Source organism: Pseudoliparis swirei, chromosome 5 (genome assembly GCF_029220125.1).
Source record: "Pseudoliparis swirei isolate HS2019 ecotype Mariana Trench chromosome 5, NWPU_hadal_v1, whole genome shotgun sequence".
Taxonomy (NCBI): Eukaryota; Metazoa; Chordata; class Actinopteri; order Perciformes; family Liparidae; genus Pseudoliparis; species Pseudoliparis swirei.
This window is the reverse complement of record NC_079392.1, coordinates 17643745-17659327: the sequence shown is the minus strand read 5'-3', so window position 1 is coordinate 17659327 and position 15583 is coordinate 17643745. Positions and strand designations below refer to the sequence as shown.

At 37.8% G+C, this 15583-nt stretch overlaps 1 protein-coding gene across 1 annotated transcript; it reads right to left on the bottom strand.

Annotated features, from left to right (window-relative positions):
* Nucleotides 1-7493: 7493 nt before the first annotated feature.
* nppc (natriuretic peptide C) lies at nucleotides 7494-10763 on the bottom strand. Its single transcript, XM_056414479.1, has 3 exons — nucleotides 10603-10763; nucleotides 9189-9482; nucleotides 7494-7787 (listed from the first exon to the last, which is right to left on the bottom strand). Exons 1-2 carry the CDS (start codon nucleotides 10693-10695, stop codon nucleotides 9210-9212), a joined length of 366 nt encoding a protein of 121 aa, XP_056270454.1. The 5' UTR covers nucleotides 10696-10763; the 3' UTR covers nucleotides 7494-7787; nucleotides 9189-9209.
* Nucleotides 10764-15583: the final 4820 nt, after the last annotated feature.

The following is a 15583-nucleotide window of genomic DNA, read 5'->3' as shown; positions in this document are numbered from 1 at the left end:
AAACAGCCTACTGTTGCTAGTTTAGGTACATTTTGTTAAATTAAAACCCCACGGTAATAAGAAGTACAATTCATTTATTGAATTAACGCTTTTACTACAGCAAAAGATCATTATGATAATTCAGAAAAGGAAACAAGATAACAAATGTTGGCTACAGCATGGATATTGGGTCCAGGCCTTTGAATTCGGCTTCACCACCGAATTCAACAATAATATCTATCAGTCCAGAATATAGCCACCAAGGCAGGGAAAACATTGAAGTCGACAAAACCCCATAAAGTGTATTTAGTCGCAGTTATGGAGCATTTTAATGTATCCCTCAATCTTCTCCAGCAGATGAAGTTTGCCAAGTTATCATGTCATATTATGTTATCATCATATCATTTCTATTTGAACTTTGAAAGGACTTTTCCTTGTGAATATGCATGTGCATGCTTCAATGTTGAAAATTTAACTTTTGTTTTGTTCAACCATTGCAGATGAAAAAAACATCTCACCACAAAATCCATAGCTTTTCTACAACCAGTCTTCATTTGAAGCAATGTGTGTACGATATGATGTAGCCTCCAGCATCTGAGACTCAACTAATTCCCAGGGGACACCAACAGCATATTTGAGTAATTAACCCTCAACACCACAGAGAGGCAGCATTGTCTTTTACATCTCTCACTTATTTCACAGAGCAGCTTAATGTATCACAGTATAAACCCATCATTTCGGAAGTGAGAGGTTATAAAATTCCTTTCTTTTGTTTTAGTTGTTTATTCATTCATTAGTTGCTGTTTTTTAACTGAAAATACATTAGAGCTCTTTACTTATTTGAACACATTTTTTGAAGGGAAAATCAACAAAGTAATCTTTTTATAGTGGATTGATTTGTAGACTTTTTTATGTCGACACAACACTTAACAGTGATTACTTGGTACTGATCCTGACTAGTTGATAGCATCTCAAGCTTAGAACACCTTAAAAACGATCTGTCACCTTACTTGTCTAGCACTATGCACACAAATGGCTCTGACACTTCTCAAACATTTGGGTTTAGTGTAAATGTATTTTGTGTTTCTTATCTCTTGTTCTTGCTGTTCTTCCCCGCTCTGTATTCTAATGTACTGACTGGCCATGCTTACAACTCGACTATAGGCAATGAGTTTAAAATCATCTTCGAATACAATTTTTTTAACACACTGATGGTATTGGGGTGGAATGATCACACATCACATACTTCATCTTGTTTTAATGTTAAGTATATATATAATAATAAAATGCAAGGTTGTCTGCTGGCCTAGGGTTTAAGCTACTGTAAAAAAAATCAATGTGGTTCAACTTATAAACATAAGTACAATTGCTGCCTTAGACTTTCAAGTGTAGTCAAATTGGATTTACAATTTGATACAACTCATGATCGTTAGTTCACTTTAGCTTTCGATTGCTCTCTGTAAGTTCACTTGACTGTATAGTACAACTTTGTTCAACTTAGCAATCTAATTTCAAACAATATATAACTTATCATCATGCATTCTGTTCACTTGTCCAAATAAGTAATGTCAACTCTTATATAAGTTATAAGGAAGTTGACATTACTTTCCTAGTTAATATGACCTAAAAGTATGCATCATTTCAAATGAAAATGTAGTTATAAGAAACACCATGTTTTGTGGCAAACAAATCATATTTATTGCATTAAAACAAAGTTTACATAAAAACATGCAGATCCCTAACAACTTCCACACTGTGGTTAAACAGAATATTAACAACAAGTTCAGACTCAGAGGAAAAACCTTAAAAGTCAATGTAAACAGTAAAGAAACCAGTAGAAACAATTGTGTCCAAGTTTCAGGATTTCGTGGCATCTTGTCATGTGTTGTTGAAGCGAGAGCAAGGACCCAAATGCCGACACTACTTCCAAACCAATATTTAATCCTGAATTACAGGTAACACAGGACGACTAACACGAACCAAACAGTACAAAGCCACACTGGAGAATGATACAAACAGGGTTTAAATACACAGGCAAGGTGAAGGTGATTGGACAACAGGGAACGAGACACAGGTGGACACAATGAGGGCGGGGCCAGCAATCACACAGAAGGAAACAATCAGGACCAGGGCAGACAATCACAGGGAGACAGATGACACAAGGACTTCAAAATAAGACACAAAACGAGACAGAAACTCCGGGTCATGACACATCTGGCAAGGAACTAACTCTTCACTCGAAACATGTATATACTATAATATTCAAATTTATTGAATAGAAGACTACTAGTGAATGTGTTGAAGTGAGAATGCGCTTAACATCTAAATGTATGAAAAACCCAGAACATTAAGAACCATTTTAACAGGAACAAGACAGGATTTCGCAAACCGTCAGTCCTTTTTTTACACTTTGTACCTGAGAAGTTTGTATCTCAGTTCATGTACTCGGGCAGAGGCTTGGTCAAGTTTGATTTTAATCAACACTCACTGGAGAAACTCAAAGGAATATTTCATGTCTGATGGATACTCAAGATTCACACAGTACATAATTCCCATAAGCATGGCAAAGCTGCTTGGAATATCTTTTAGCTTGTGGAGCACAATTGTTTCCTCCACCACAACTGCAACGTTGAAAACTGTGCGTGGAAATGCATCTTGTGCATTTCCACGCACAGTTTCTGGCCCACTTTCATAGCCGATTAGAAGGCCGACTTGCATCCCCTTCATCGCTGAACCGACGTACTGCGGAGGGTCCGGGTCACATTTGTGATCCCGCTGTCAAAAGCGTATTGATCCGCCGCGTTTGTTTAGATTAGTTCGCCGTCTGGTTATTGGAGTTGGACTTCCGAAAACGTACACAACTAAGTTGTAATTGTATAAATCATAATGATAAGTTGAATTAAATTACAGAACGATGTTATCATGACTTATTGTTCAAATCCTTTTTTACAGTGTACTGACCATGGGTTGTAAGCAGCTGGATCTTATTTGCATTTCTGTCATATTTCATTGCACTAACTACTCAGTGACGATAACAGTAAATCCACAGCAGTTATATGCTGGACTTGTTTAACAGTCCACTCATAATGTGACACTCATTTTCAGTTATTTCTTCCAGGGTATGGTCACGTTTCCAATGGTTCTTCTCAGCCCTGCATGCATGTGTTGTACCATTTATCATGTATGCTACAGCTTGTGATGGAATAAAAAATGTTTTTACAAGCACACACACGAGTTACCTGTTCACTGTTTTCTGGTAAATTAGTTGAGGTTAAATGTGACCCCGAGGGGGGAATTCAATCGACTGTAGCAGGCAGGCAGTCGTGTTCATTGTGAAAGGTATCGATAAAATAATTCAGTAACCATGTAGTCATTATCAGTAGTGGGTCATTATTTATGTTCCCTTATGTTTCAGTTTTTCTTCAACATTAAAAGCGGTTTGAGTTGTTTGGATTTTTTCCACCTGTCTATTCTACACAACATCTGTTTTCAGAGTCGTGTTACTGTCTTTCAACTATGCTGAATTTACAGAATGAACAAAGGTATTCCCTTGCACTAGTTAACCAGTGCTGTTTTACAGGGATATATCACATTGACTGAATACAACAAATAGAAAGTGCAAGGAGGGAGATAAACGTATCCAGGGATATTAAAATGTTGCTGTACATTTTTCTTGCGATAAATCTTTGGTAATGTTTCTTAAAATGTCTATATTTTTCTTTGTGTTTGCATCATTGCTAATAAAGTTAAATACTAAAAACTCTTGTCTGCTGTTATTAGTTATTGACGGCAATAGTTTTAAAAATTCTGATCGGGGCCAACGAGGAAGACACCAGTATCCCAAAACAACAAGATTAGACCCGTTGTCTTTAAATACGTTAATTCTCTTTCCTGCACTTACCTGGGCCTGTATCCTGGGCTATTTAATTTACGTGTAACATATAGAATAGAAGAAAAGGACAAAAACAAATGTACTGTATAAAAGAGTCCATGTCAGTGACATTGTGATGTTCAAATTGGAAAATACTCAAAGATTGCAAGATAGGGCATGAAAATCTCATCGCAAAGTTTACTTAAATGGATGGAAGTCCAGTGACAAAAGTTGAACAAAGCTCACAATGTGGAGTTTTGGGTTTGACTTAGTAGTGTTGACTAAGTTCTCGTGGGCAGCTGTTCAGTGACTTCCCTTTATTTGTGATTGAAAGTTGTTATCATGTTTTTCACACTGCTTTTTTCATCAGTTTTTTTTTTTACCAGTGTTGGACTGTGTAAGGTGTGTTGCCTTTGGGTTTTTCAGAGTAAATGTAGCACTTACCCTAGTGTTACAGTTGACTGTACTCAATATTATACAGACGACACTGTATATTGTACAATAGTATTCAGTATTCACTCAACTTCTACAAATTAAATCAAAATGCCTCATAGATTGGTAAATAATTGGGTCCATCGTGTGTGTGCAACAGGTGTGTCTCTTTTCTTCTTCAATTGCCTGGACCCGATGCGGCCTGCAGTGTTGGAGTTTATTTGTGCAAATCGTGAGCATAAATCACGTTTAACCCTGTAAGACCCAAACATAGAAATAATATCTAAAATTTTTTTTTAAAAAGTCAGATGATGTTGTAAGTCTTCTAATGCAGATAATGAAGGATAAATAAATGTAAAAAAATGTTGTACGTTTTTAGGGAAACGTTGTAATATTGCAACGTTGGGCCTAGTTGGTAGCAGAATTTCAGCCAGCGAGACCAGTGCCGGGGCATAGTCAGTTTAGTTGGTTGGCTTGTGTTGGTTCGCTCAATGTCCTTATTGTCATCATCCTCAGTTGGACAATCAGTGGGTCTCTTATTCTCTTTTTCCACTTCCTCATCACTCGAATCACTGGTGTCTGATTCCATCTCAACATCACTCTCTCTATTTTGGACAGCCTCAATGACATCCTGGATACTGAAGAAAGCTCTCCTTGCTGGTGGCATTCTGAAATGGAAACAATAGTTAGAGAATGTTCAAGTATAACTAATTCCAATGCAAATTAATCCTATTCAGGCAATACACTCCACTGATGGCACACAATACTGTCTGGCCAACCTAATGTGCTCTCTACTTACATTTACAAAAGGAAAATACAACCCCCCCAGAACTCTTACATCCCCATATTCCAGAACATTTACACCTCTCCCTGAACAATACATTATAAATGCAACCCCCACATTCCAAAACATTTACACCTCTCCCTGAACAATGCATTATAAATGCAACCCCCACATTCCAAAACATTTACACCTCTCCCTGACCAATGCAAAATACATGTAACTCCCACATTCCAAAACATTTACACTTGTCCCTCAACAACCATCCTCCAAAGCATTCATTATCTGGCTTGTGTAATTTGGGCAAACCAAAAAAGTCCAGATAAAAAAAACAGTTGACTATATCTCACTGCGAACATAGAAATAACATAGGGTTTGGGTTACCCTAACCCATTTAGAATTATTCAAATCTGGTCTAAACTTAAAATTATAACAAATAACCCTTTTGTAAAGTGTGAATCATCAAATACATTATATTTCTGGAAGTATTTATCCTGTATCTGAACATCCGAGAAGTGGAATGTCTCCATGTAGTGTGCAAGGTGCACATGCTATTTTAACTACCATTTTCACCCAACGTTGTAAAATTACAACAATGACATAACAAGCTGAAAATCTAATGTGATGCATTAATTCCACAATAACTTAGTATTTACATGAACTACATATTCTAACAATCACCCAAAAAAATATTTCATGGAATTTACTTACTTCAATGTTGATATATCCAGTTGAATGAAACAAGGAGATGTGCTTCCGGGAAAGTTTGCAGGTAAGAATAAGAATATACACTTTTATTAATCCCCAAGGGGAAATTAGTTCTCTGCATTTAACCCATCCTTAGTTATTAAGGCAATGGCATTGGCAATGGCATTGCAAGGCAAGACAATAGGATCCATTGACTATGTAAATATGGTCTTTCCCCAAAAAACGTTTTTGCAAATGTGTTTTTTAGAGAGATAAAAGTGACGTTGTAATATTACAACGCCGGGTCTTACAGGGGCAAGTCTGATAAGCTTTTCTGAAAACTACTTGGACTATGTATATATTGTTTCCCATATACATACTGTATGTATATGTTTACCATAGACACATTTAGAGTATGCATGCCTTGCAATCCTGACTTGAGTTATACTCATTCAGATTTAACCACAGTTGCTCACACTTGTCATGAAAGGTGGCCGACAATGAAACACATTCAACACCAACGTTTGAATCCTTCCTCCTGTAATAGAATCAGAATCAGCACCTTTCTGGCTCTCAACTCCCTTCTGGGTAATTATGCCACAAGACTGTGGAACAACCTGTCTCACAAACTTCGGCTAGCTAATTCATTATTATGTTTTCCTCATAAACACACTTTTATTGCCTTGCCATTAAATGTTTCCATCTTATTTTCTCAGGTTGCTTGTTTGTTTCTTTGAATATCTCATATATTTATGCATTCTTCCGGATGCTTTACTGTTTTCCTTTTATGCCTTTCACATTGGAAAATCTGCTTTAAGGTGCATACCATATGAATAGAGATAGGTATAATTACCATATTATAAAACTTAAAGCTGTGAAAATAAAGGCTTGACTTTCTTCCAGGTTCCATGAGTTACTGCAACACAATCTGAGAAAGTACGGCTTTAAGAATCTCTTCATCTCTTCTGCCCCTTAAATCCAACATAAAATTTTTCATATTGCATTGGATGCTAATACTTTACAGGGATGTCATGAACGTGTCTGCGTTTGAGGCTTTGGCCTATGGATTTAGAAATGTTACTGTTTTAACCCTTGTGTTGCCTTCGGGTCATTTTGACCCGAATCAATATTACACCCTCCCCCCGCCTTAGGATTAATTTGACCCCATTCAATGTTTAATGTCGGTGTTCTTTCGGTAGTCAACAAACAAACATAAAGTGCCTCACACTTAAACTTGGAAAACAATATTAATTCTAATAATTTTCTGGAGGTTTTAATTGCTGGCGTCAAATTGAACCCAAAGGGTAAAATATGTTAGTAAATATAAAGGGTTAGGGTTAGGGTTAGGGTTAGCTATGAATCCAGCTGAAAATAAGGCAGTTCTTTTCTTATTCCAAGCGGACATATCCAACACACCGCTTTTTTGCCTGCAATCATGCAGACAATCTTATAGTTGACTTCGTTGAAACATAAAAACCCAGAGAGGATACATTTAAGTGCACGTGAGATGTTCTTTTTATCATCTTTGAAAGCATTTACAACTATTTGAGACAAAACAAAAAAGTTACAAACAGAATTGACCTGCAGTTTGCATCAATTTTCAAAATGTTACATAAATAAAACTCGTATTCATAAATATCTCTTTTTATAAACATATAAATAGTTTTTTAAAACATAAATACATTTATGAAGGGGAAGATGAAGTACATAAATGTACAGCAGCAGCAGCATCAATATACAGCTTTGCGGTTTGTAGTGTTTACACTATTGTCCGCTGTCTTGTAGTATGCATCAGTTGACAGTTTGTATGGTATACACATATGTATATATATACCTGCATATTTATCATATTTATATATATATATATATATATATACACATTTATATGAGGGTTTTGTAGCATCGTCATCTCAGTCTTTGTTTATGCTGGACGTGTTGACTTTCGTACCGAAAATCTGTCACTTGATGAGTTTTTCTTCTTTTCTCCTCAGGTGAGAACAAACAGAACTTTTGTTTTCCAACCCATCGTCCAGAGATCTAGAGAAAGAGAGGAAATGGGAGGAGTAGGTTTAGACTGATCAATCGCAAACTACCCATTTATTTATTTCATTTACTCAGCAAATTTAAAGTGCTCATCAACCATGTATTCATCAACATATAGCCCTCACGTTTCTCATCAGTCTGTGAATTTCCAAATATACTTCTGTTTTATACTTTAAGGTATAAGACCAGAGATTGAGAGCGTTTGCATTGCCTCTCAACGGCTCTCAACATGTCAAGTGAAGTGATAACTTTCACCACAATGAACACACAAAGACTTCCACATTGACAATACACTGCAGCTCACACGTGGAGTGTCAGTTGATGAAACACACACACACTAACTCAAGTTAGTCACACAATCACACTCCCCATGAGGATTTCCCAGTTTGTCACAACCACCAAAAAAAGCCTCAAGCCTCAGGACTAATTGTGCGTCACCTCACTTCCTCATTTCTTCATTCCTCACCTCAGCCCCCTTTGTTGTTTTTGTTAAAATAAATTGGGTAAAGAGAACTGGTTTCCCAAAAAGATCCTGACCATGCCGGGAGCCGTGTGTTTACAATGTCTGTGCGTTTGTCTGTCTGCAGCCCATCTTTCCTCCTCCATTTCTCGTTCCCCTTGTTGAATACATGCTACTTGTTTTCCAAGATGAAAAAGATGGGATCATTTATGATAATGTGCATGAATACAAGAGTGGACTTTCTAAACACCAACTTGTTTATCATATTGACATTGATTTAAATGGCCTTTCCTGCTGTCTTGGGTTAGGGAGGGAACACTAGGTTAAAGCTTTGTTATCAGAGGTTTGAGGCATTATGTTCTCTTTTTTACACAATGAAAAGTCAGGCAGGCAGTGGAGGTTATTGACATACAGTTACAGAATGAGTTGTGGTTTATATGATTTCTTACATCAAGGTGACCTTTGGCCAAGACTGTGAATTCATCACCTGAAGGAATACCAGCATGCATGTCCATCACCCTACATATTCTAAGCATAATACGCTGCCACTCAGACGCATATTATCAACTGCATAACCAAGGATCCTTCCTTCTGTCCATTCTGCAACTTAACTCAAGACCCGGTAAGGACCTTTGATGAATTAAACATCGTCTGTCACTTAAATTGAGTCCATGACCATTGACAAAGGAGAAAATAACTCAAATGCTTTCCTTCTTTCTATTCTCATATTATCCATTATGTATTCCTGCTTTCCATCCCATTCTAACTGCCATAAACTGGACCTTTGACTACGATTTATTGATTGCTTGTACCCCTTATTGTTTCTTTCACTCCTTACCCAAATACATCACCCTTTGTCCTGTTTATATACGTAATTTCGTTAGCTTGCAAGGGATCTAACTGTAAGGTCGGACCGTGACTTGAAGACAACTCACCATAACCGCGCTTCTCCAACCCTAGCAGCCCATGCCGCTGATGGTTCCTATCCTGTCCATCTTGTGTCCGAAGCAGCCACTCCGCGACGTGGAACCCCCTTTCTTGTTTCCTGATTTGTGTCTCCTCGGTGCAGGTTGGTCATTGAGGAGACGAGCCCACATCCCTTTAGCCCGGGTGTCCATGCGTAAATCTCGCAGTAACCGTATCCGAGAGCGCACAGCGTCGAGCCGCCTCTCCCTCTCCTCCGACTCCAGAAACTCCGCCAGCTCCTCGCCCAGCAAACTTCTAAGAGACTGGAACACAGATTGAGAAAATAAATAAACCACGTCTCCCTTAGTGAAATACTTTGTGCAAAGAGATATTATTTTGATCATATTAAAATACATGCTTGGTGCCTCTTTGAGCAGAGCAACTGTTTACATTGTGGGAAACCTCAATATGGTGTTTATTGAAGCTCTTTGAAATACTGCGTGCTCAGGCCAAGAGGGACAATGTAATAAGGTTAGCTATTTTACGCAAGGCGCTATTAACTGGGTTGGATGGTATTGTCTAATCTAAAAGCATTTTTAGAACAGATCCTCAAGATGCTAACGTTATTCAATTCAAAGGACTCAAAGGACACAGTCAGTAAGTTTGCCGCTCTAATTCTGCACTTTCATTTTCACTGGGTAACAGCTCAATTATGACATTTCAGACTCCGTCTGTCTCCTTCAGTGAGGGCTCAGGTCAGGTGCCTGTAGCCGGCGCTCCTCGGGTCTGAACGCATGGCGGTGCATCAACTTACAGACATTCCACATTTTGCAATCTAAGTTAATAAGAAAACACTTTTATTTCTAAGGGAAATGTATGAAATATCGGGTGTTATTCTACATCGAATTATATGCGTAATGGTGAGTTTTCCGTGCAAAAACGTTTACATTGTTGTAGTTGACTTTTTAATTTTTTTTATCAGAAACTATTATTTCCATGTAGATAATGCATATATCGTTTAAAGTAGCTTCTTATATTGCCTATAACAGATTGTAATTGTAATGGTTTACGCTAAACTTCTTATTTTCTTTTTTGGAGCTCTTATCAAATTGCTTTATTGGGCGCTTAAAAATGCTCAATGACCAATTCTGGGGAGCATTGATGTCTATAGGAGATTAATTGATTTAAAATATGCTGTCTTTTTAGAAAATAAAGGGATATAAAACCGATTTGCTATGATGTTTCAGATTCAGGGTGGGAAAAAAATGCCTGAATTGCCAAAAATGACTGCAATTATGAAATATGATGCGTAAAACAACAGCCCTGTGCGTCTGGACCACAGAACAGCTGCTCACTACTGAAGCGCTATTCAGCTCCCAACGGATGATACTGCGAAGCAAATACCCTTTAGTTCTCAACAATACGAATATAATATATTCTTACCTTCTGTTGCGCCGGAGATAAAGGTTTTGCCCCAATCCTTACTGAAAGCAGGGTGACCATAAGTCCACACGCTACCAAATAAGACAAGTTCATTTTGCCAAGTCTTGTATTCTTAAAGGGATTCCGCTGCGCTGAAGTTTGGAAAGAGAGACGGTAGCTGCAGCCAATCAGCTGTTAAACATAAGAGGCTTCAGTCCGTCCTTTACTCCAAAGCTCCTCAAGTGCTTCTCTAACTCTGTGTATTGGTCCTCACCCCTTTATAGCCAGCCCGTGGTGATGTCATGATAACCTGCGTAATGGTCCTCCTTCCTCGCCAACTCCCTGTTTTCTCTACCTGCCTCTAAGCACGTCATGTCAGGGGTTAATTAGCCTAAATGATAAAAGCTCCGGTCATCGGTCCTTTGGGGGAAATTAGATATAGGCTTTGAGCTTCACAATGTCCTTTTTTTCCACTTTCAGACCACTGGCTGAGATGCAGCGGCTGAAATCGAAGGTACTTTCAAAGACTGTGCTTAAAGAGCTGAAGAGCGACTTTGGCATTCGATGCCAGCCGCACAGTGATATATTTTACTGTGAGAATGAGAATGACATATCTTCGTTGCAGGATATTTAAAATTCTGTCACGGGAAGTAAATTACATATTATTATTTATGTCTTACGTTGCGGGGAATTATATCACCGTTTCATTTTCTAAGACTTTCTTGAACACATCTTAAACAAATTAAATTGCATTCAAAATTAAACCATGTGTCTTTGCCTCAGTATAGCCCAATGTATTTAGTATTGATATGTGCGGTGTGATACAAAGAAAGAAACAGATCGTGTATCAGATTTAAACATCTGTGCACAAAGATGTTACTGGAAAGTTGACTTTTTGTAGAGCGGTGACATCTACCACCGTGGTACATTCAAAGTTCAATGGATCTGATGGTTCATATATAAATTATTCAAATTAAGAAGGGAGCCTCATTATTAAGGAAAGACGTGATGCGCAAACCCATTAGTTATGTGATTTGTGGATTTGTTGTGTGGATCTTGCAGATATCTGGGTTCCATTCAGACCTGTCGCACTGCACCATGTACTGACAGTGGAATCACAGACACATGCGGAGGGTTCTCTGAGGCACCGTGATGAGTGTTAAGACTGAGAACGTGTGTTTGTCTGTGTCTCTCTGTCCCGACATCAACCCGCACATACGGGCTCCTTGGGTCATTAGTAACCTAATTAATATTAGGTTACTAATTAGTTATCGTTATGATGTTTAAGCTGCACTGAGAAACAAAGACAATTTAACCCTATTATAATCATATATAGTTACTACTACAATTTTTAGTCCAGAATATATGAAAGGCAAATGTCCTTTATATGTATCGTTGCCTATCCCGTCTCTACTGTACATTTTTTACTGTGGTGGTATAACAGTTTTTATAGAATATTTTATGAATACATGAGCTCTCCAAAAACAGATGATATACTGTAGACCCCTTAGGACCCAATCGTGCTTTAAAGCATAGCACAAGTAAAGGTTCAGCTTTTATTTCAGAGATGCGAGGAACCTTTTCTGAAATTAATCTTTGTAGCACCAAAAAGTAAGGAAAACAGGAAACAATTAACATTAACTTAGAATACAGATGGTTTTACCACAGTAGACCCAATAAGCTACAACCTTGAAGAACCATCTTCTAATACAGTGTTGACATTATTTATAGCATTTGACATGATAGCATAATATTGGTTTATCTTTTAATTTGAGAGGGAATGTGATAATTACACTTTTCTGCAAAGTTTAAAGTTTGACTTACAAATGTAGGTATGATAAGATAGGTATGCATGTGCATTTAATGTGAAATAAAAAGTGTGTAAAAAGTGTTACATTTTGCAGTGTGAAATGATTATGCAGTCTGGAGCAACAATCTCAAGGAGCACCATCTGTTTTGGAACACAGAGGGGCAGTATTTGCTGTGCAGAAAAGTTACACGTTTACTGGATCAATACCATCCGGTAAAGATACCTCGCTATTCACAGCAGACCAGGAGTATATGATGTAACATGTTGAACGAATATCATTAAATCCCTGATTTGATGTAGCACATTTATCTTCTACCAGGCTTAAAACGTGTGTTGGATTTCTATTGACTTGAGGAGCGAAAGGTGATGTTTGGATAAAGGTGATGTTTGGACAAGTCATAATCTGATGAATGTGTGAAAGTGTCTGAAGCAGCACTTGGCATTGAAACCCGAAATGAGTTTCTGAATGTTAAATGAGAGTGGGCAGAATGTGGTATGAATGTGGTAATCACTTCTTAATGGCAAGTAAATCAGCTAAACTAAACATGTACAACCCACTTTGCTTTATGAAAACAAAAAAAAGTTATGAAAAGACAACTGTTTCCTCAATCACCAGCATGTAGAACTCTGACATGAGTCACATATCCGTACTTCCATGACATACTTTGGTGTCACACCGCAATGGAACTTACACTGGCTCACCCGTTTGTTGTCACAGACACATCATCTAGGATCAAGGAATTTCTCTCTGTCTGTCTCTCTGTCTGTCTGACTGTCTGGGTTACCATATCTCTAGAACAGCTCATCTGATCTACTTCCCACTCTATATTACTGTTTTGGGACCTAAAGGAGTGCCATGTGGAATTTGATGCAATTAGCATGGGGCGGAGCCTCAAGGATGTCGTCTGCACAGGCAGACTGCAGCTCATTGACTGGTTCACTTTTGCTGCTTAATACTGGATATAGCATGATAATTGGCAAAGGGATAACAGGTCTGGTCTACCCTTCAACATGGTAAGTGGCGGTTGCCACCAGCCATAACACTGAAAAAGAAGAAGATAGAGTGCTAAAGCTACATGAAGGGCTAAATATTTTTTATTTAACTTTTCTGGAGTCAGCCAGGACCAACAGAGTCTGATAACCTAACACCACAGGCCAAGCCTTCAGCCCATTCTGAACATGTTTTGAATGGTCACAGCACTGGTTACTCTAAATTGCATGAGACATTTGTGCGTAACATTTATGTGATGTTTTTTCAGTGTAATTACTGACATTGGGGAAGTTGGATACAACGATAAATTAAAAAGGCTAATATGTTCAGGTGCAAGTTTCCAGACCTGCTTGCCCTATCATCAAGATATTGTCCAACAATGATGGTCTCCGTGCATATTTTCAGTTTTTGTGGCACTGGGGTGATGCAGTGTCAGCTACCATCAGGAGAGATGCTTTTTTTCTGCCAATACTTGAAAGGAAGTCTCATTGAATTATTTCTGTAAACTAATTAAGGGCCCCTTTTCAGTCCCACGCACCCTTTGAGATACCTAGAAGCAGTAGAGGATGCTAGGTCTCACTGGGGAGTCACCTCATCATCTTAACCCTTGTGTCGCCTTCGGGTCATTTTGACCCGATTCAATGTTTAATGTCGGTGTTCTTTCGGGAGTCAACAAACAAACATAAAGTACCTCACACTTAAACTTGGAAAACAATATTAATTCTAATAATTTTCTGGAGATTTTAATAGCTGGGGTCATATTGACCTCAAGGGTAAAATATGTTAGTAAATATAAAGGTAACAGGAGGGTTAAACATTGAATCGGGTCAAATTGACCCGAAGGCAACACAAGGGTTAACTCATCCACAGTCTTCCACGACATCAACATTGTGGAACTTTTGAACTCTGCTGACCTTGTGTCCATGACGACTTTTCTGGTTTTTGCAGAATTTTTTTCTCTGATTGCTAATTCCTTTATTTTAACAAGTGGATGACACATTCTTCTTTAATGTGTCACAATGTGGTCTTTTTTTAATATAGTTTAACAATGTTACACTGTTTTCCATATGACATCACATGTGTTACTGAGAGCACCTTTACTCTGTCCTTTTCTTCCCCTTTTTTTCTGGCTCTGCCTTTGGAGTAAATTTGTATACGTTTAATTTTCAATTAATCTTTTAGTTTTTATGTTGCTGTATCTTGTTTTTTTGCATTAGGAAGCTATACAAACCAGCAGTCACCTTAGCAGTGAGTGTCTATGGGAGGATAGAGTGTCTTGGTTCCTCCTCTTGGGTTTGTGTAAGACCAACTACAAGGCTGTTATGGTCCTATAAATAACGGTTTTATTGTGTGGGGAATTTTTATGTTCTTTACACAAGTGCTCTGAAGGCTTTCGCATGAGCCAACAACCAGGCTCGCCTTTAATGGCAAGAGATGGATACATTCCTGTAAACACAGAAACCGGGGTCAAGAATGACATTTTCAGGAAGTTGTCTTGATTTTACATTTTGTGGCTTTATTTCTAATTGGCAGATTTAAGTCTAAGACTCTTATATTTTCTCATCTATAGAGAAAATTTTAGCATACATCCTTTTCAAGTTGTATAGTTTTTACAAATGAGGTTGTATTGCCTGCCCCAGAGCATGCAATTGTGTTTTAACTTTATTGTAATTCCATAACCAAAATATATTCATGATTTTTGAGCAGACACTGAGATGACTAAAAAGTAATCTACAAACAAGTCAAATCATCTGTGAACTTTTACATCTGATGATATCATCAAACATTAATAGCATTGCACTTAAAAAGTGTGGCTAAATTCCAAATATGCTAAATGTGTCTAATGTCTAAAAGGGTTAATGAACAATAGTGCCTGTTCTCTTTTAAGATTTCTATATAAAAACACACTTCTGATTTGAATGACATGTCACAGCTGACTATTTAGCCTACTGTTTACTCCAAAAATGCTCCACAGATTGTTTCCTGTGTGTAACATCTCGCTCTCATGGCACATTGCCTCAGTCAGAAAAAAATTCCAATCTGGAGGCGCGAGGAAAGAGCATATGAAAGACTCTTAGGTCAAAAGCTATTCTTGCACAGATATGTAGTTTTCTGGACCACAAGAGATGCTGTTATGGTTTTATTTTACTGGGTTTTTGTTGAGAAGTTAAAATGACCCATGCACAACTTGTTAACAAAGC